This window comes from Gallinula chloropus (genome assembly GCF_964237585.1).
Source record: "Gallinula chloropus genome assembly, chromosome: 2".
NCBI lineage: Eukaryota > Metazoa > Chordata > Aves > Gruiformes > Rallidae > Gallinula > Gallinula chloropus.
The window spans coordinates 29554626-29576384 of NC_140086.1; the positions used below are offsets into that span (position 1 = coordinate 29554626).

Consider the following 21759-nt stretch of genomic DNA (forward strand, 5'->3'; position numbering starts at 1 on the left):
TCATTATGCAAAAAACAAGGTTGTGACCTTTGAGAGCAAGTTGTGGCATATGTGCACGATAACAGTGTTTGTGACTGCTAACAAGCACTTTGCTTCAGCAAACAGATGCCACCTGCTAAAATAAGTGGGTCATAAATCTGTAAGTCTCCATCCTTGGAGATACTCAGATGCCATCTGGGCATGGTCCTGGGCAACCTGCTCTAGGTGGCCCTACTTGAACATAAGGGTTGGACCTCCAGCAACCCTTTCCAACCTCAGCCATACCATGGTTCTGTGTTTCCCCTTTGAAATGCTTCAGCAGCTTTAAACCACAACATATTTGATTTATAATTGTTATTTTAGAGGTGCAACCTCCCATGAGATTTCTCACTTTCACTCTTACAGTTCTCTCCAACATTCTGCTAGAGTGGATGGGGGATGGGGGAAGCAAGTGAATGGCTGCATAGTGCTTAGCTGCTGACTGGGGTTAAACAACAACAGGGATGGATGCATGTACAGCATTCAGGCCTGCGAGTGAGAATCAGAAAAGTTTTCAAACCACTTAACATGAAGAATCTGAACTAGTCAGCATAGGTAACACCTTCATAGAGTACCTTCATAGCTCCACTCAGAAAAGGTGCAGTTAGTACAAATGGTGCATCAAAAAGGAACATTGCATTTTTCTGTTCTGGTTTTTCAGTTTTTGGCTCTTTGGGGGATTTTTTGAGGAGGTTAGGGGTTTGTGGAAGGGGCAGATTTGACACTTTCCTAAGAATGTTAAGATACACTATAAGAAGGCTTAATTCCCATCTCACATATTTCACAATCCCTGGAGTTTCAGAACCTAGCCTACCCAACTGATGCCTTATAAATTAGAAAGTGATACCTGATGGAGTGGGGAACTCACAATTGCCTTAAGAACTAGGACCAGAATCAAATGAGATGAAGGATTTGAAGATGGCTTTTCTCATGACAGCCAGGGACCAGAGAAGGAGGGTAGGTGCTTGTGACATTGTTTGGATCCACTGTATTTATAAGAGATTTTTATTTAGGTATCTACTGCATGTGTGTTCATGAAAACACAATCAGCTGGTGAAGGTCTAGCAATGGAAGTTATTGTCTGCTGAGCAATGTTTCTGTTGAAATCATTCATATAATATAATACAATGAGGCAAAAAATCAAAACACTCATGGAAGAGTCCTGACAGATCTGGTCTAGTTGGAGAAGCAGACTGCATAGATGCTCTGAAATAAAGATGAGGTGCCTTATTTTGGGCAGTGTTTAAGCAAAGAGTTGTGAGAAGCCCATTCTTCAGTATGATACTGTGCAAAATTTTTGAGGGTATCTTTTCTTACGCAGTCAGCTTGGATGATAACATGTACCAATTGGTCAACATTAACACTTCCTTCTGCTATCAGCAAGCTACAGAGAAAGTTTACAAACACATCCATATAGGTGTGCATTCCTCTTCAGTGTCATTGAAGCCAATTCCCAATATATGGTATGTTTAGCAACTATGTTTAACATGCAACAACACAAACAGATTAGCAACTCCATTCTTGAATTAAAACAGCAACATGGAAGCAAAAATATAAGTATAGATTTATTAGAGAAGTTATCTAAAATACAATATTATCTTCCTCTTTAAATTAGATCATATATTATTTCAATGAAAAGATATTTTGCATTATTCCTATGGTAATAACAACTTGGAAAGATAATACTTACTTCTGGATACTTTTAATTAAAAAAATCCAACACTACCATTAAGACAATCAAGATTGTTGATAGCATGAGTAAAAGTGTAAAACAGTCTTAAAAATATTTACATGTCAGTTTCTTAAAATCTAAGTCTAATTCTCAATATTAATTTTGCTTTACTTCCTCAAAATACTTTTTTCCTAAATCATACCTTTATTCTTTATTCCTGTGCTTTTCACAAAGCTTCAAGTTATCATTAGTTATGTGTTCTACCACACCCGTGGATGAGGTTTCTTGAAATGGCTTATTTTGCTATCACCATACCCTCTCCCAACATACTGTCATGCCAAAGTATCAGTCACAGTAATAGTCACCAAAATGCACACAGCCACCACCCCCAACCCCACACCTTAAGAACCCTTTCCTATTTGGCAGAGAGCCTTTCCTATTTCATTAGCTGGCATTTTAAATGCTGAGCAAAAGAAAGAATGGATCTGGGAGACGAGATGTTGCCAGGGCACACATGGCAAAGGTTTGATTTGTGCTTAGCAAAAGGGGCTTCTCACAAACACAGCAATTTCTAACACACTCGGCGCTGAGGTTACTGGAAGGAAGCTCTGATTTCTCTGCTCTTCAAAGGTTGACACGGGCGCCAGTTGTCCACCATGTGGCACACGGGCTCATTCTCACCACTGAAGCAAAGGCCACGGAGTTTGCACATCTGTGGGAAAAGGCACAAACATCTCACAGGCATGTTCATTTCAGCAGGACTACTCAAATTACACACCTTAGGACTAAGCCAGAGGTCCAACTCAAAGCTTTCCATCACCTATGGCCTAGAGATGGCATCATCTCTGCACTTCATCCGCACCATATTTGGCCCTTGACACACTCTCCAGTTCACAAACTATCCCAGCAAGAAGAACTAAGAAAGCACAGAAAACAAAGACCTAGGCACGCATATTCTGCAGACAGAGCTGTTTGTCCTTAATCCAGATCTGACTTTTGCAAGCCATATGTTTTACCTCCTTTGAAAGTTGGATTTTTTTTAGCGCAGTTGCAATTAAAAAAAAATAAAAAAGACCATATCCTTGACTCAAATTACAGCAGCCAAATTAGAGATCATCTTGATTTTCAAGTACTGTGAGAGAAAACTGCTCCACATCAACCAGAGCATCCTGTAAGGTTACAGTGCTTATTCCTGAAGTAAAATATGGATTTGCAGTCTGCTGTCAGAGAAGCACCCTGATGTCCAAGAGGACATCTCCAAAGCAAAGAAAGAGACTGTGCCAAAACAATAACCAGCCCCCAGTGTGATCTCATAGAGACAGCTGGAATTGCTGACAGAATTATGAAGGTGGGATACAGGAATTTATACAAGTCAGGCTGCAGGTCAGGCTTTGCCTTAGTCAAAGAGGAAGGCCCTCAGCAGTGACCAGCTCAGGAGAGGGCTCTACCTCCAGGACTGACCAGAACAAAGTTCAGAGCTCAACCTCTGCCAAGCACTGCTGTGTCACTACTTCAAGTGATACCAGGCTCACTACACCCTTCTGGAATACCCGGTTTTACTCTATCTCCAGAAAACCTGCTCAACTCAAACCCAGTGTCACCACTCTGCTTTATGGTTTCTCATTTTGATAGCTTTGGAATGAAAAGGCAAGCTGCCACACACAGTTTTGATCTCAAATCCATCTTTGAAGTGCCGATGGTAATATGGAGGTTGCATGTAGGCAAAACAAGTGGTGTCTTTTACCACTTGTAGGTGGTTAAAGTAGGTGTAGTAGGAAAAACAGCTCTATATTTGGTGGATACGCTACTTCCCTGCAATGTTACCATATTTGCAAACCTTGGATTATCAATTAGCAATACCAGTAGTTTAGAACAAGTAAATACTGTCAACTTTAATGCTCCCTTGCAGTTTATTGATGGCAATTATTGCTATAATTATTACTTCCAATAGTTCCTAATTGTCATTTATTTTGTCTTTTATTACGCTAGGTCCCACAACAACCCAGTTGCACTTTTTTCACATCAGCTGAATAAAATGCCTAGAATTATGTGTCTGCCATTGAGACAAGGGGTTTAAGAGTTTGAAGGGTAAACTAAAGCCCTTCAGGGCTAGTTTATATTTATAGGCTCTAGATTCTATTTATATCTCCCAAGCACACAGATGCAAACCCAAGGATGGAATCTTGCCTCCATGTAATTTCATTAATGGATGGAGCAGAAAGCTAAGGCCAGGAGTGGTTTAACTGGCACAAGCTCTTTCCTACTAGGGAGACTCTATCCTCCTCAAGCTGCTCAAAAAAAGAAAGTATTTTTTCAGGCAGTATACTTCTGGAATCTGCAAGTTTTCTCTCTTCCAAACAACGCAGTTTTGTTAGGATTGTCACTACTCAGCGTGGGATTTCCCAGTCTGTTCTGTGCTGAATAGAACTTGTGAAATGAGCTCTATGTCCTGGAAATTCTGGAAAAAATCAACAATCTAACTACAGATCTACTGTGTAACACTGCAGATACAGAATACATGCTCTCCAGATGCTGGGTGAACCTCATATTTTTAGGGCAAGTATACCCAGAGAGGCGACTTGTGCATGTGCAGCAAACCTGCTGATGCTCACAATACGTGCTAGACTAACTCTGCACGTGCAAATGGTCCTTTCATGCATGCTACAAAATTTCTCAGGTTTTTACCACATGGCAACTCTAATCACATACTTGGAAAGTGTGATTAAATTCTTAACCCCCACCAAATTTTCTCTGGATTGTGTCCATATAGATAACAGCCTCACATTTTACAGCAAACTCTACCCTCACACCCAGAAGCAGAGTCCTACCAGAAGAGGATAACTGCTTCAGATAGGTGTTTTTGACATGCAATGTTAGCTGATACCCTAACAGAGCTCTGCAGTAACATAAATCCTCATTTCAAAGATCACCAGGAAGGCTGAACAAAAGCAAATGACTTCTGCATACATCTACTGGCACTATCCACTGGAGACCTACCTGCTCAGGGCTGACAGTGATGGGCTCCTTCAGAACGTGCCAGATGACACATTCCAGCAGTGGGGGCGTGGTCAGGGAGCCAGGGTATGTCCAGTAGTCTCTACATGCTGGAAGCAGTCCAGTGGGGTCAAAGTTTGTGAAAGAAGCTTGCTTCCCCTACAATAAAGAAAGTAGGTGGGAAAACATCAGGGGAGAGACCACATACACACACTGGGCCTGCAGTAGTCAAGTCTCCTATGGGAAGCTCCACATTCAGACAAAGGCAGAAATGTAACTAGGCACGCCGTGCTGAGTGCCTCTGACAATACATTTGGGATTAAAGCCTTTCAGCAATGTATTTCTTATAAGACTTTCAAGACATTGTTTCTCATTTCAAATGCTGAATTTTTATGTTCCTTGCTCCTAGAGATATGATCTGACCCTGCTCAAAGGAACAATGAGATTTCAGATGCCAAGTACATTGATGGCACTGGAAGCAGAGGACCCGGGATACCCCGTTATAAGAGTTTATTACAGTAAATGGAAACATCCATTTACCTCAAAGGGAGCCAGGTGACAAAATGACAGCGTAGAATCATTCTTCACCTTTACTGTCCAGGTTTTTCATTGCCACAGGCCTTTACCACTATGAAGGTACCTAATTACTCAGCAAGTCCTTTTAGGTTCTCATAACTCAGCTCATTAAGATCACACATATGCTTCACACAGTACTTAAAATACAGAAAGGCTTTTTTTTTTATCCCCCTCAAGAGTTATATATCCTGTTCAAGCTTTTTATCTGGAGTCCCTCTATAAATAGCCAAGAGAAGCATGCCCTCTTGGAGGAAAAAAAATGTAACCCGCAGATGCAGAGATGATGGGAAACGCCTTTTGCATCTGTCACCACTGACCAGAAAGGAGACGTAGGAGGGTGGTTTAGATTAGGAAGATGAATCCTTCCCTAAAGGTTTAGATGCAGTTAAGAGACAAAGGTAGCCAAAGATTCAAAATTATCTCAGTTTCTACTACTCTTCGCTCTCTACCACAACTAAATTCAAATCTCTTTTGCGTTTGGGATTACAGGAGCATCAGTGCTGATGGCAGGAAGGTTTGTTTTACTTTCATACAGCAGACTGAACAAATTAAAAAAACACGCTTTCTGAAGACAACAGCATGGCATAGTTATGACTTGTGCCATCAACACACACAGCAAATATTACCTTGGTTTGAATGGAGTTCAGAGCATCCACGACTTTCTGTATTTCAGGCCTGGCATTTCCTACCTGTAACACAACACATGTGAACAGAAAATAACAATGCACTCCTACATCACCTTCTGTTTTCTCTTATAGTTCTCAAGGAAACATTTTATGGTTTATTTTCCCAGCATCATTTTGTTACGTAACAGCAAAAGCAACTGGAACTGTCTCTGTAAAATCATGCCAGTTGACAGTCAGAACAAATGGGTCAGCCAAGGACACCGGACAGAATAAAATTAGTTTAATTTATAGTGTGTGGATTTATTTTTGGACTTGAGCTGTTCTTTTTTCATAAGAGTCACCCTCCTAATAAAATACAGTGAGGCCAGGAAAGAGCACACACTGCTGGGGTACAGTCGGCTTTTCCAACTAGCTGTGAAGACAGTTCCACTAAGACAAAATGCTCTGGACGAATTTAACAGTGGCAGGAAAATAGGAGTTATTTAGGCAGCTCCACTGCAGGTTCACACACACACACACACGACTTTGTCAGTGATGCGCATCACCTTTCACTGACAGGAGCTAACAGCAGTGTCACTGTCATGATGAAGGCAAGCACATGCTATGGTATGCATTCATACCCCATGGCTGGTGTGCAATTTTTACATACAGAAAGCTAAAAATCCGGAGCACTATCTAGTTTACTCTGGGTTTATGCAGCATAACATAACGCAGCCTTATTCTGTATTTTAGGCTCTTCGGTTCTTCCACCTCCCCCCACAATATAATGAACATACTGGACTCACCCAAATAATAGAAAAGCAAAAGTTTAACTAACCTTCATGAAGATGCCTACCACAGCCAAACCATCAGGATGCTTCACAGCTTCAGCAAATTTACCATATTTTACGTTCCAGTGAACAATATGGAGCTGGGAGCAAGAAAACAAGAAGCACTGTGAACACAATATTCCATCCATAATATTTTACAAATGAGGATTCAGGGAAGTAATTTATTAAACATTAAGAACAGATGGTGTTTTACTGCTGAGATTTAAAAACTTTTATGTACAGTTAAGAATTTGTTGAATCATTCATCTACTTTCAAGTTTCATTTATGCAAAGAGATTTCTGCCATGCATTTTATTTTGCTTCTCACTCTTATTCCCAGACGAGTTTTAAATGCAAACTGTGGCTCTATCATTCTGTTTTTAGCCTGGTGAAACTCCTGTTATCTTCAGCAGGAGGTTGTTTTTTTTTTTCTGCATGATCTTGATGTAGTATGTTAGCGCTAGAAATATCCTGGAATTCTTATCAGCACTAAAAGACATGATTTTCTAGTGTCATGAAATACTAATTAGAGATCTGACCCACAATCTGGAGTGTCCTTTTCTGGAAAACCTTTGAAAAGGATATAAAATTAATTTCAAGGTCATGTTATCCAGGAAATTGCTTTCCTATTTCCATGTTTTTTCTAATTTAAGTTTATCTGATTGTTGCCCCATATCTGGAAGTTGAGTTGAGCAAACAGTTATGTTACTGCAAACAGGTGTGAGGCAATGGCAAGTTTCTCAGATAACACAAAAGATAGTTTATCTCAGGAAAACACAGCAGAGCTGATGAATATGTGGAGCCATTTCTTTCACCCAGCAATACAAAACACAGGTTCACTCAGTTGATGTGCATTTATGAAAGGGTTAAAAGAGTCTGTCACAGCATCCAGAGGTAGCTTTCTAAACAAGACACAAAGAAAGGTGGGATGAAAGGTACTACAGTCATTCCATTTCTGTAGTGAGACTGTAATACAGGTTTTTAAGTGGTCCAAGGGACATGTGGAGTCACAAGGCTATTACACAGAGTACCTGCATGGTCTCACTTTGCTGTCTGCTCCCTTTACAGCTCCACTTCTTACTTTGCTACCAAAAGACGAAAGGATTTGCCCCAAAAATACTCTGTTTACATAAATGTCTCCGATGTTAAAATCTCAAGCCAGGAAATGGGGCTGTGTGTGAACAAGGGTACAGTGATTCTATTTGTATTTTCAAGAGTCACTGAGAAAGCAGAGAAAAACCAGGAATAAGTAACATGGGTTTTTCTGCTTCTGTAGTTGCTTTGATATGAAGTAACTGGGGAAAAAAAACCCAAAACAAACCTACAGCAGTCCTCCAGTTTTGTTCCCTGCTTTTGAAAAGAGTAGGTCCTGGTGTGGCATGGTACCAATATACCCCCTCAATCTCTTGTTTTATGAAGAACTGTAGAGAAGCTATATCAGGTTGAATATTAAAAAAAAAAAAAAAGCAATAAAACCACCTCATTATACATGAAAGATTGGAGAAGGTAAATTGTGCCTTACCTCTGCATCATACTTCACACCATCTACAGTGTGCTCAGACCCTTGGCCCTCACAGGATCCCCAGTGAATGTGAAACTGTGCCAGCCGGTAGACTCCATCCAGTGCTCCTCCTTGCAGCACTGCAAAGCAAAGAGCTTCTGTTAGCATCTCCCATAACCTTTGCACTTCAAAACAGGAGTGTCCATCTCAAGCCTTCCAAATGAATCACAGTTCATTGCTCTGCATGCTGCCATGCTACCCCAGATCATCCTCAATGGTACATCACTGCAATATGCCAAAATCAATAATGAACATATAAAACCATAAGTGGCTTTAGAGTGAGTGACTCAACAGCCATTGAACAGGCATGCTAATATTACAAGTGACAAGGGGAAAGCTAAGGGTGTAACTTTTCTGTCACCAAATACATGTAAGAAGGCCAAGAACAGTCTTTGTAAGAGGCCCATGTAGAGCGTGGTTTTATGAGAGTACACTTGAAGACCAATCACCTTTCACTTACTAACGGACTCTGTCCCTTCATTTTAGACACTTTATCTATTTAGGCCTTAATCCTGCAAATCCCATGGTGGATTGGATTGAGTAAAATGCTTTGGGTTCCAAATTAAACCTAAACACCTGCTAAGCCACAGCTTGCAGCAAGGTAGAGCAGAGATGCGAATTCAGGTTGCTTAATCCCTCCCATCCCCTGCTCCTAAAGGACAAGTTTATAAAAACTGGTGGTGAAAATGGCAACATCTGCAAAGGTAGATTTATCTTCTTTTTTATTTTTAATATGGATTGGAAATGAGGCGTTTACTTACGCTCTCCACTGACATTACTCCTGCCATGGGACTGCTGTAGGTGGAGTGTCCAGCCACACTTTCAATTATACAGGCACGAGCTCCCCTGAGCTCCCTTACTCTGCTCGTTAGTTTTAACCTTGCACTTAAACTGTGACCAATCACCATTACGATATGCAGGATCAAGCCCTATTACTGCAAAACGCTCAAGGCACAGACAATGCCTCCTCCAGTGCAGCATTACAGCACGGAACAATAACAAATAGTTCTATTAAATGGAGCTATTTATCTCAGTTAGACCAAGGCTTCTCACTGGTCACGGTTTTGTTTTGTGGTGGCTTGTTGGGGTTCTTTTGCTAAGCATCTCAAATTTACAATTAAATGTTTAAGATGCTAACATTTAAAAGTATAAAAAAATAACATGTCATTTGAAGTATTATAAGTCTTAGAGATAAATTTATATATAAAAATATATACACACAATAAAGTGACAGAAGAGTGTTGACATCAGATATTACAGGTAAGTGTGCTCTGTGTGTGTGTGTCACAAAATGATTCGGTGGAGTAAAGATGCTTTTCTCTCAAGTCTGCAATTAGTCTAGACACAATACGTGCATGTGTGAAAATATACATCAAATGGGGATAGGAAAAGGTCACTGTCTGTTCAGGTTTGAATAATTCTGTTCATATGCAAGCATAGGTAACAGCCACCTGGCAATGGGGTGAGAAGGATTTGACTAAAAAACAGAAATACATGAAAATTAAATGTAAGATACATATAAACACATTAGCTTTCACTGTGTGCCTTACACATGCAAAATTTGGGTTCAGTGGACAAATTTAGCATGTGCCTGGGGCTCCTTCAGTAAATATATTTAGAAGTCTCCCAACATCTATTTCTATTTGAAAAATCTGAATATATGTTCCACTGTATTCTTTGCAATTTCCAATACTAAAGCCAACACTGAACAGTCAACAGACCAAGACTCGCCCTACCTATTGCCAAGCTATGCGATACAAAGAATGGCTACTTAAAGTAATTAAATAGGAACATATCTTACTCTGCTTTTACATTTCTACATGTGCTGGCTGCCAATAAGTGTAACTGTTTCAAGCACAGGACTACAAATTGGAATACTTTTTTTTCAGAAGAGAGACTGTGAATGTGTGTTAGTTCCTTTTGAAAACGAAGGAAGAGGTTGCAATGTCTTTACAGATGCGAAATCACTTAATTCGCACAATATCATGTTTCATTAAAAAAATGATGTCATGGAGTTGCAATGCTTCAGTTTCAATTCCTTTGGCTAATGGACTTGCTGCTCGTTGCAGGTACAGATGGACTGAGGTCCCACCATGCCTCAATCTCAGAAAGCACTAGCGCAGCACAGGTTAATCCGGCATTATTGATCAATGGAGAGCATGCTGAAAAGCAGAACCATGCAGTCTTCTTAAATCCATTTGCAGTGTTATTTCTCTACACAAAGTTCGCTATAGTCTCATAAAGCTCAAAAGATGCAGAAAAATCTCTTCTTGTTTTTTGCTTACTTTTCTCACTCTGTGGTTCTTAAATCCAGCACTAGATTATTTTGACTCACAGCAGAGCATTCAAAGAAAGTAATAATTAGATTAGTGTAAATGAATACAAATTCAGCAAGCTTAATTACAGAAACAGCCCTTCTTATTCTAGCCCAGATTATTTTAATGCTTGTCAGCCTTTCCAAAAAAGGAAAAAATAAAATTAAAAGGTAAAGTAGAAATGTTAGAGCTTCAAACTTTTAAAATCATGAATAAGTGCTAACAGTTTTTGCAAAGTAAAAGTTTATCAAGAATCAGATGTGAATACCAGGACCTTCCCTGTCCCATGTGACAGGAACATCCAGTCATGCTACATTGATCATAGATGCCCAGCCTCTCCATCCCCCCTTTTTTTGAGGTATGGGGAAAATTCTGATCCATATTTGGGCATCTCCTTATTAGCTCCTTTCCTTTTGAAATCAGTGTTACACATTACTGGGGTGGTATACAGTATGTTGCTGTAATCCCGGTTATACAGCACAGATTCAGATGCAGGGTGAAGGCAGCACCAGCCAACCTGGAAAACACTTCCTTTTCTTACAAATTCATCCCACTCAACACAATCTATATCAGCAACCTAGTCTCCATAGATGTGGAACAGCCTAAGAGCTGACAGCTTGAAAAGGCAACTTTGTTTGACAATTACTTGAAGTGTTACAGTGAGGCGCTAGGACCTATTCTACTTGGATTAAGAAACAGTAACCATTTTCAACCTTCTACCCTTTACTGGAGAAGTTAGACAAGTAGCATCTAGTAATTATATTACACTGTTATTAAATGATCTCATAACATTTTCTAAATTAGGTGAGCATAAGCATTAGCAGTGCTAATTCAGAAAGTTAAATAACCACATGAGCTATTCCATTTATGTCTGTGGGATTTCTTGGATACAAAAAGTGAGTTTGAGTTGTCTCTGTTAGATGCTCTTAGGATGTCTGGAAACACACGGAAACCAAAGGGCACTTTGCTGCATCTGGGACAGCTGTTTACTGACACAACTTCACTGCTCTATTTAAAGACAAGTCACCCTTCCCCTGCAGAACAGAACAACTTTGTAAAAAGATACTGTGGACCACTTCATACCTTTTTTCAGGACATGGTGGCACCCACATCTGAATTTTTACAGGAATACTGTGGGATTACTGTTATTTAGTTACCTCCTATGGGGGAGGTTCTCTCTACATAGAGCAGGAGGCTAACAAATCTCATCAAGGCAATACGCCTGTCAAAGAAATAATCGAAATGGCTGAACTACAAGATTGTTTCATGAGCTAGAATTAATTCCTTCCTGCAACATGAATTGTGGTAGCAAGAAAAATACTACTCTGAAGTCTGTTACTTTGAGAAAATGCAGAATGAGATAATGTTCTTCAAATGGAAATCGCTCACAGCAAAGCTCTTTCCAGTAGCTGAAATAATGGGCCCACTACAGCAAAACAGACCTCCAGAGCTCCAGATTTAAGAAATTTAGTTCTACTTGGGATTCTGACAAAGCGAAACATAGCAGCAGAATATTTCAAACATCAAACTTTGATGACAGCCCTCTTGCATGCACATTTCTTTGTGTGTTTTTTCTACCATTCTACAGTAGACACACATGCATATACGATGTTGTAGGTATGTATGTAAATATATGCATAGTATACACATTAGTGTTAATGTTTTGTAAGCTTTTGTGTATACACAGCCATCTGTGTGATAGAAAACAGGCCTTGAGGAGACAAAGTAGATGAAGCATTACTTGAGAAAAAAGAAATCTTGAGCACCATGCACTATTAATGGCACAAAAAAAGGCTCTTATGAGGACACTCGGGGATTAGCCTTGTGTTCTTATGCAAGGATGGGCTTCCCTGTCTGACAGACTGAAGAGTTCAGTTAGGGTGAGCTGCCACTTCTGTGAAACGTGGAGTAGAGCGCGTCACATTTCATGAGATGTTTCCTTCTTTATGTTATCTCTTTCAGACATTCCTCCTAGGACACTGTATCATAACATGCAAGAGAGCAAGATGGCACGCAACCATCTAAATGTACACATCATACTTGCAGAAAACATCTGTAATGGGTTTCACCAAGAGAAAAACTACGTAATTGGTATCTTATAAAGGAAAAAAAAACCCTACTCTGACCTTGCTAGAGGGTTAGCCAGATAAGGCAACAAGGATGTTCCACAGAGATAGACAAGAATGAAACATCTGCCAAAATGCAGCAGGTCTGCAGGCACGTACTGGCAGTGGGTCAGTGGTTCTGATTCACCTCAGCTGAACTATTTCATCCAGACTGGAGAGCAGCCAGAGAGACACTGACCTGCTTAAGGATATAAAGTCATTTAGATTCTTAACTTTCCTCCTACTCCCTGGGAGCAGTGGAGTTTATTTCTCATGTAGTCTCTTAAATGGAGATTCTCTAAGTGTCCTGAGTTGCTGTAGAGAGTCCCTGATCAGCTTTCAATCCTCAAGTTTCACACCATACGAGCTGACAATGACTTTGTAAGAACCTACTTGGAACTATCAGAATTCTCTTAAAGGTAACAATCAGTTTAATTTCTGATGGTAATAGCTATAATATTAATCTCAGTGACTGCTTACAGTACTGAAATTTGTGTTCTGCACAAGATGCTCATGCTAAACTGAGATCTAATGAAGAAAGAACAAACAAGGTGTGACCACTGCCTCTAACTATGCAGCAGTCCCTCATGCCTATAAGTAAATGAACAAACATATCATCTGGGAAGTGTAGTTGGTGATACCTGATCTGCAGCTTCATTACATCTTAAAAATAAACTTTTCCAAGGGGCCCTACCTGATAGCAGCTGACCATTTTCTCCTGGTTTTACACTAAAAGCACCTCCAGAGGAGGAATTTGGAAGAAGGGAAGGAAGTTGCCATGATTCCTGAACACACAATTCATCCCAAATTTCTACTCAGAAGCTATATCAAGTTTTTTCATTTTGTTTTTCTTGGGTTTTTAACATACAAGTGAAGGGCACCTTAGGCTCTAAAAAAATGAAGGACTGAAACATGCAGGATTGAACCCAGACACTCTCATCTTGCTTTCTGTTCCTGGAACCTCTAGAACTACTCTCAAGTCACCTGCTGACGTAGGTTTTGCTGTTTCTGGTGATCCCAGCTCCCTAGAAAAATGACTTGATGATCATACAGCCTCTGAGACCTCTGACTTGGTAGCATAGCCAGTGAACAAAAGTACTTGTGACACATGGGCAGGCACCTGAATACTATGAGCTATTGGCAATCAGTTCCTTGGTATCTGTTTCAGAGAGGCCAGCACATGGCTTAGGGTAGAATATTGTGCACTTTCAATCCATGACTGTATACTGGTCGCATGCAATATTCTTCTGACACAGAATCATGGGTTTGGTTGGAAAAGACCTTCAAGATCATCAAGTCCAATAGTCTAATGCTAATGCATAGCTAATGTTACTTCTTCAGAGCTGGGAAGCCTAAAAATAGCCCAGTGGCAGTGACATGGAATACAAATTGTGCCTTAAGGACAGCAGAACTACGTGTTTCTTCCTCAATTTACCCACTGAGGCAGAAGTGTAGGAAAAGAGCAACAGTGGCATTATTTTCAGAGTAGCTCCCTGCCAACCAAGCAGTGCCAACACACTGGCTATTGAATAACAAATCTAACAAAATACATTGGTTTGTTTCCAGCAAGTCATAATTCAAGACAGCCAAAGCTTCCTCATAAATATTTACAAGTATAGGAAGAATTGGGTAAAAAACTTGATTCTAACTATTTAAAGTCTCCCAACGGGTACTAGTATCCAGACCAAATACAGTAAATATGCTATTTTCACAGACTGGTTTGGGCTGGAAGGGACATCAAAAATCATTTTGTCCCAACTCCCTGCCATGGGCAGGGACAGTCTCTACTAGACAAGGTTGCTCAAAGCCCCATCCAACCTGGCCTTGGACACTGCCAGGGAGGGGACAGCTACAGCTTCTCTGGGCAACCTGTGCCAGGATATCATCACCCTCATAGTAAAGATTTTTTTTTCCCTATATCTAATCTAAATCCTCCCTCTTTCCGTCTAAACTCATTACCCCTTGTCCTATCACTACATGCCCTTGTAAACAGCCCCTCCTCTCCAGCTTTCCTGCAGGCCCCTTTTAGGTACTGGAATGCCACTACAGAAGGTCTCCCTGAAGCCTTCTCTTCTCCTGGCTGAACAAGCCCAATTCTCTCAGCCTGTCTTCACAGGAGACGTGCTGCAGCCCTTTGATCATCTTTGAGGCCATCCTCTAGACTTGCTCCAACAGCTCCATATCTTTCTTGTACTGGGGACCTCGTGTGGGGTCTCACCAGAGCAGAGGGGGTGAATCACCTCCCCTGACCTGCTGGTCACACTGTGATGCAGCCAAGGATATGGTCGGCTTTCTGGGCTGTAAGTACACGCTGACAGCTCATGTTGAGCTTCACATCAACCAATAAACACCCCCAACAGTATTTCATTTCCCTAGATCCCACCATTCTAAGTCGTACTATGATTTAATATTTGAAAAAATGTATTTACTTGAAAGTCAGTTTTGGTTTTCAGTATTATCTCTACCTCAGCAGCAAGGAAGGAAAAGAAAACAATTAGAAGACTTGTCCACAAACAGAAGTTACCAGCACATTTAGTAATACCCATAGACCCTTAAACTATAGTTGCAATTCACTTCTTTCAGGTGCTAAAATAAAATATTTTAGCACTCTTGTTATGGAATAAATTAATTACTCATTGCCTTCTGCCATTTATAAGCTCATCAAACACATGGTCAGAAAAGACAGAGTACAGTGCCTACTGCTGTGAGCATTTCGCACTTGAATTTCAGATTTTAGTTCAATTCTGAAAAGTTTTCTAGGAAACTTGCATAGAGAATGTGTTGTAAGTATGTTACTAAATCTTCTTTCGGGTTCCTGAGGCTTTCTTGAGCAAAGTCACTTCCTGTGGCTTTCCTGCCCTGAGAAGTTGCTGCTTACTTCTGTCTTTTAAAGTGAGCGAAACAGCACACATCCTTACAGCAGACTACAATATAGAGTGTTTAACATGATAAATGGAGTACCCTTAATGAGATACTCCTTTGCTATGAAGTCCCTAAAATAAAATGCATTATTATGATGTAATGGTTATCAGCACCATTTGCTTCACTTGAATCCTGGGACCTGACCGTCCACGTACAAGAGTGGATGAACCTGAGTTTGGCTTTTTATTCCTAGTGATGCTTTTATCATAATGAATTTTTACATGTACAGAAATTTTAAAGATCAATACCTACAAATATTTCACCTTTTATTATTATTAAAAGACAGTGGACATGAGATCCATGAAAGCAACTGCAAGAATGGAAAGATAAGAGAGACTGAGGAATAACTGGAAGACGAAGTTCACTTTCTACATACAAGTCCTAGAAAACATTCTGCAAGACTGCAAAGAAACAAGACAAAAGATACCCTTTCCTCTCAAAGAGATGATCATGGGATTTCAGCAAACAAAAAACTGTTTATGAACATGGGAATGATGGCTTGTGATTTTCTTTCCATACACCATTCCTACCAACTAGCACCTGTGAAATGCGAAGGGGACCCACTTTGGGAACTGACTGAGCTTTTAAATGTTTATTCTGGAATATACCAGCTGTCATATAACCCACAAAATTCAAAGGCTGTACGAGAAGAACCAAAATTAGATTTGGGGGTAGGGGTTTTTCTAAGCATGATTAGTAATATCTAAGCACATCTAAGGGAATTAACAAAAAATTAGACCAGAGTTGGGTTAGAAAGCTATCATAAGGATGTTAACACAATTTCTATGTTAAAACATCATTGTAACAAATAATTGTGTAAGCCAGACATCATTGCAACCTCAGAGTTATGTCTGTAAAGCTCCACCTAGTAGTAAAGAGAACTTCTGAGAGTAGAGAAGAAAAAAATTTCTTCTGTGAAGATATCTTAGTCACATGAATTGCACATAGATTATTTTTTGTTTAAAAATTTAAACTTTTATTTTACATATTTACTATGCTAAAGAATATAGATGGGGCTTCATCTTAAGAAATCCTATTTTTTTCTTTTAAATGTTTCGTTTTTCCACAGATATGGGCAGAAGCTTTATACTACATATTCTCATATGTGTATTTGTTACATTATGTGTGTATATTTTGGGGGAAGAGCCTTTTATTTTGGGGGAAAATATTCTGCATCACACTTTTGATCATTCTGATATCTACTTGTTGTTACTTATGCTCTACAGTATACTTAGATGGCTTTGATTCAGAAAATACATAATGAGTTAACAGCTATTTCCAAAGAGTTTTACCCAAACATTCATCTTTCCTTTTCTTCCTTATTTTTACCATACTATTGCTACCTGTAGTTTTCATTGCAAGAACACATTTTGCACACTGTCATCAACAGACATGAGTACCTAGAACTGCTGTTCAATTTAATTCAGTGTTGTTAGTTATGAACCTGAAGATTCTTAATGAATGGATCCACTTCTCTGTGTGCAACTACTCACTTCTTAAAGATTATTCACAAACAAGGACCTTATTACTTCATTTTGCACCTACTACCATAGATAATTCATTACTGCATATGAGACAGCTCATGGGAGCAAGGAATACAGCAGCACACCACAACCTCTCATAGCTTCTCCATGCAACTGTCGGTGTGGCGTCTAATCTCGAATTTGGTATACACATTATAGCTAGTCTCAAATGCAGAAACAGGAGTGAATTGAGCACAGTCAAGTCAAAGACAGCTCTATTTAGTGTAAGAAAAGTAGGTTACCTAGTTAACTGCATACAAATGAAGCCATTAAGTGTGCTGCCAGGTAGGTGCTTCGCGCTGTAATTCTCAATCGGAAGCATGATACTGAAGGATCCACCCTTACCTGGCTTCAGAGAGATCTTTTCAATGGGGTTTTTTTTCCTAAAGAATAATCAATTTCTGATTCACTAATACAGCTTCTGAGAATATTGCTACTTGCATCTCCTATCCTCCCACTCTGAAAGCTGTGTCACTGCGTATCTGTCAGAGGATCCCTGTCACAGATGTTCTGGTTCTGCACTGACTTCTCTCATAAAAAGCATTCTTCCTACAGACATTTCTTTAGATTATTTCATGTTCCTGCCATCTTTTTACCTCCTAAGTTACCAAATAAACCTAATTTTCACAGTCTTTCCAAACTTACGCATGCACAAAGTGAACATGTAACAATTTTTGAACAATTTTTTATTATACTATGAGAACCTGAACCTGCTTCCTCTGGGCTCAGTGAGAGCAAGGTAACAGTGGGAGCTGACTCGCACATATCTGGGAAAAACATGATCCCTTTTTTTTGTACACTGAATCGTTTACCTTACACCCCCTGATACTGGTAAAATGAGCATGGGTTCAGCTCCTGTAGCTCCTCGGTGCTTCAGAAAAATAAACACTAAGAAGTCAGAATGCCTTCCACCCCCTTTTTATTTAAATAATACAAATATCAGTGTAGATGCCCTGTGTAAACTATACACTGAGCGATGTGTGTTTATGACTGAACACTTAGAGCTGACCACTTAATCTTGTTCAGTAGAAAGACTGTAATCAAAATATGAAGTAAAATTCTTGGTGCAAGGCTGAATGTCTGTTATACTGTTATATTGCATTACCTGCAAAAACTTCTTATTTTCAGTAGGCATGGATCATTTGTTTTCAGTAGCATTCCCTAAATGACATTGCCAACAAAACACTTAGGAAAAATAGGGCATTTGCTCAAGCAAGTTAAATCAGGCAGTGTCTAGAGAAGGCAGTGACTTACAATGGGATTGTTTTTGCTAAATTAAAAATAGAGGCACATTCATTGTGGCAGGGTGATGATTTCTGCAAATTTAGCCAGCAGAAAAACTACAATTAAAGGCAACCTACAGCTGTTGTAACTGTAACAGGCTTGGATTCTGCCTGCCCATCAATACTGGATTGATTTTAGTAAGGGTTACTAAAAGGTTTGCAAGATTCAGGGTTTAATTTCACCATACAGTACAGAGAAGAGTAAAACACCACAGAACATCTGCCTGCTAGCAAACTTTGTAGGAATGCATCAGATATATAATTTTCATCTAAAAAGCCCAGCATTGAGAAATGTCAGGAATATATTTTTATTATTACAGAAGAACAAAGAGGTATTTTCTAATCATTCCTCTGTTTCTGTGCTAACCTGGGAGCATATTGGCTTCAGAAATATGAAATAATATTTTGATAACCAGCAAAACTATTTCCAAACTATTTCTACTTCAAGTTGTTAACTGAAATCCTTTGTTATTTTACAGCCAATTTCTTCCTATGATGTATTTTGCCTCTTCTTTTAACCATTTGGTCAGTATGATGAGCTATGCCTAAAATTGTTCTTGTCAAATAATCATCTTTTATTATCTTTCCTTCACAGCTGAGCCCTTATCCAAACCCTTCTGATCTAAACAAGAAAAAACCCAAGCAATAGACTTCTTTGGAGTTTAGAGTAGGGCAGCTCAAAACTGCCCATAAATGCTTAGTTTGTTGTTTCAGATTCTTGAATTTTTTTAATGGGAACTCATTTTTCCTTTAGTCTAAATGAGCCATGTAAGGGCTGAATCCTGACCTTACTGAAGTTATAACACTTTGGTGCTTTTTTGGCTTTAAAAGGCCCCTCCGGCCTCAGCAGACATTTCAGTAGCAGTGTTAGCAGCAGTTTCTCCCATCTCTACCCCCACATCACGAAGATGAGGTCTCACCTGACTTGTCAGAAGAATCATCATACTCCACGTTGAAGGAGTGCCCGTTGTTGACTATGTTTCTGGCCGTGCCAGCATCGTAACTGAAGCTGAGGGGCTTCAGAGAGGAGTCGTACTTGGCGGACTTGGTGCTGATGGCAACTGGGGACTGGCGCTCTCCATTGGCGAGGGGGAAGTGTTCGTGCCAGTGAGCGGGTCCTGCAAGACAGCGTAAAGCAGCTCAGTGGGAAAAGACACGAAGCTCGGGGGATACAAATGATAACCCTCACTCTAAAATCCGGGGTGTTTCAACACCAGCATCAGTAGACCATCTCTGGATCATCTAGTATCTATCTAGATCATCTGTGCAGGAAACACAGACGAGGGGAAACACCACCTGGGGACCAGGGTAAGGACCGGGCAGCCCTGAGCGATGGGGTTCTACCGGGCGCCCTCACAGAGACCACCCCGTCCCGCCGGAGCAGTGCGCCGTTCCCCCCTCCCCACCCCGCTCCCTTGCGCTGCAACCCAAGTAGAGGAATGACAGGAGGAAACCAGAAGATGCTCCAGGCAAGTGGCGCGGCGCGCCGGGCTCGCTGCTCAGGCGCAGGTGGCATCTCAAGGTTAAAAGAAGAAAAAGAAAACCCCAAGAAATACAAAAGAGAAGGAAAAAGAAAAAAAGCGCCACGGAACTCGTTCCAGTTCGGAGCAAGGGCTCGGCGCGACGCGCAGCGGGCACGTCCCGGGCGCCGCTGCCGGGGATCCGTTGCAGGTGCCCCGCGGCGCCGGCCGGAGCCCCGCACCCCGCCGGCACTCACCGTCCTGGCTGCCGTATCCCCAGTGATGGGACATGGTGCGCTATGTCCGCGGAAGCTGTCGCAGAGCCGTGGCCGCGGCGGGCTCTCAGGGGCTTTTATAGGCTCCCGCCAACTCCATGCCCTTCTCCGCGGCCGGAGAAAGGGGTGGGGAGCGCGGGCGGGGGCGGAGGGAGACTCCGCTGGGGGCGGAGAGAGCGGTCTCTTCGTATAATCCGCGATCCACCGCGGAGCTGTGGCGGGCTCGGTCGGTAGCGCCCCCGGGAGCCGGGCGGCGCGGAGCGGAGCGGAGCGGCCGGGGCCCTCCTTCCTTTCCCCCGCATTGCGCACCTGCGGGCGCCCGGCCGCTGCGCGGGGCGCTGCGGAGCGCCGTGACCTTGGGAAGGTGCCGGCGGGCCGGTGTCAGCGCGGCCGGAGCCGGTGTCGGGCGGGCGGCGGGCGCGCACGTCCGTGTGAGCGCGCGTGTGTGTGTGTGTGTGTGTGTGCGCGCGTGTGTACGTGCGTGTGCGGGGGAGCGGCACTGCGATCTCCTGCTGCTCCCTGCTGGGGGTGGAGGGAAAGGCTCCGCAGCCAGGGCAGTTATTTAGGAGGGGGAAGTGGGGGGGAACCTGCGCCCTGCCCCGCCGCGAGGGGTGTTGCGTGGGTGCCGGGTTCTGGAGGGGATTAACGGGGATTCGGGGGCGGGGATCGTCGCGCTTAGCGGGGGGGCTGTGGTCGCGCTTCAGGAAAATGAGGACGTTGTTACTTTCTACTTGACGGTGATTTTGGGTGGCGGTTGGGATTTTCCCCTGACCGCTTTCAGAGAAGGCAGCCGCTGGAGCCGGGTTTATATTCGCCCTTCGCATTTCGGGAATAAAATACTTCCCGTGAGAGCGGCTCAGCTGCCGCTCCCGGGGACGGACACGCGAGAATAAAATTGAGCAATACATATTTTAGATGTTTTTATATTGCTCAACGCTGGAGTGTTTTATCGCAGGGCAGGAGGGACCAGACTTCGCCAAGCCCCGCGCCACCGGGCGAATCGTGGGTACGCGCCCAGGCTCCTCGTCCTGTGCTGTCCCCGTGGGGGGAACTCGTACCTGAGTGGGTTTGTAGATGATGCTTTTCAATGCTTTTCTGAGTCCTCTTGTCCTGAGCGATTTTTGATATGGGAATGGTGTTAGTTTACAATATGAGTTTATCCTGATTTCTTATTAAAGGGGTTTATTAAAATATGAGTTTAATTTTATTCTGCTGTGATTCAACCACAGAGGTCCAAATTCTGTTGTCCGGGAGTTCATTGTAAATCTAGAATAACACCATCCGAATGACTCCATCATTTACATTCAGCATTGTAAAATGTATGTCATTTGTTTTTATTTGTTGGGGGTGGGGGGGAGAAGGAAGTCTATTCATACAATGCGGTTACTGTTGCTAATAGAGAAAGGAACTGAGCGGGGAATTGCTTATAAAAACCTAGAGGCATTTCTCAGACCCCTTTGAGTGTAAGCAGAAAACATTTAAAGCTCATTGCTGATTACCACAGTGTGTGTCCTCTCACGTTCACGTGCCTCAATTCAAGATGACAGAGCGACCAGAAAATGGAAATGCCAAGGCAAAACTGTACGTACCGAAGTTATTTAGAAGTGGCTGTGGTGTATG

General features: G+C 41.7%; 1 protein-coding gene across 1 annotated transcript; it reads right to left on the reverse strand.

Annotated features, from left to right (window-relative positions):
- Nucleotides 1–1582: 1582 nt before the first annotated feature.
- On the reverse strand, nt 1583–20209 carry LOC311205592 (carbonic anhydrase 2). The gene is made up of 7 exons (XM_084280056.1): nt 20122–20209; nt 19325–19522; nt 8218–8336; nt 6704–6796; nt 5887–5949; nt 4688–4843; nt 1583–2402 (listed from the first exon to the last, which is right to left on the reverse strand). Exons 1-7 carry the CDS (start codon nt 20153–20155, stop codon nt 2283–2285), a joined length of 783 nt encoding a protein of 260 aa, XP_084136182.1. The 5' UTR covers nt 20156–20209; the 3' UTR covers nt 1583–2282.
- Between the last annotated feature and the right edge of the window lie 1550 nt (nt 20210–21759).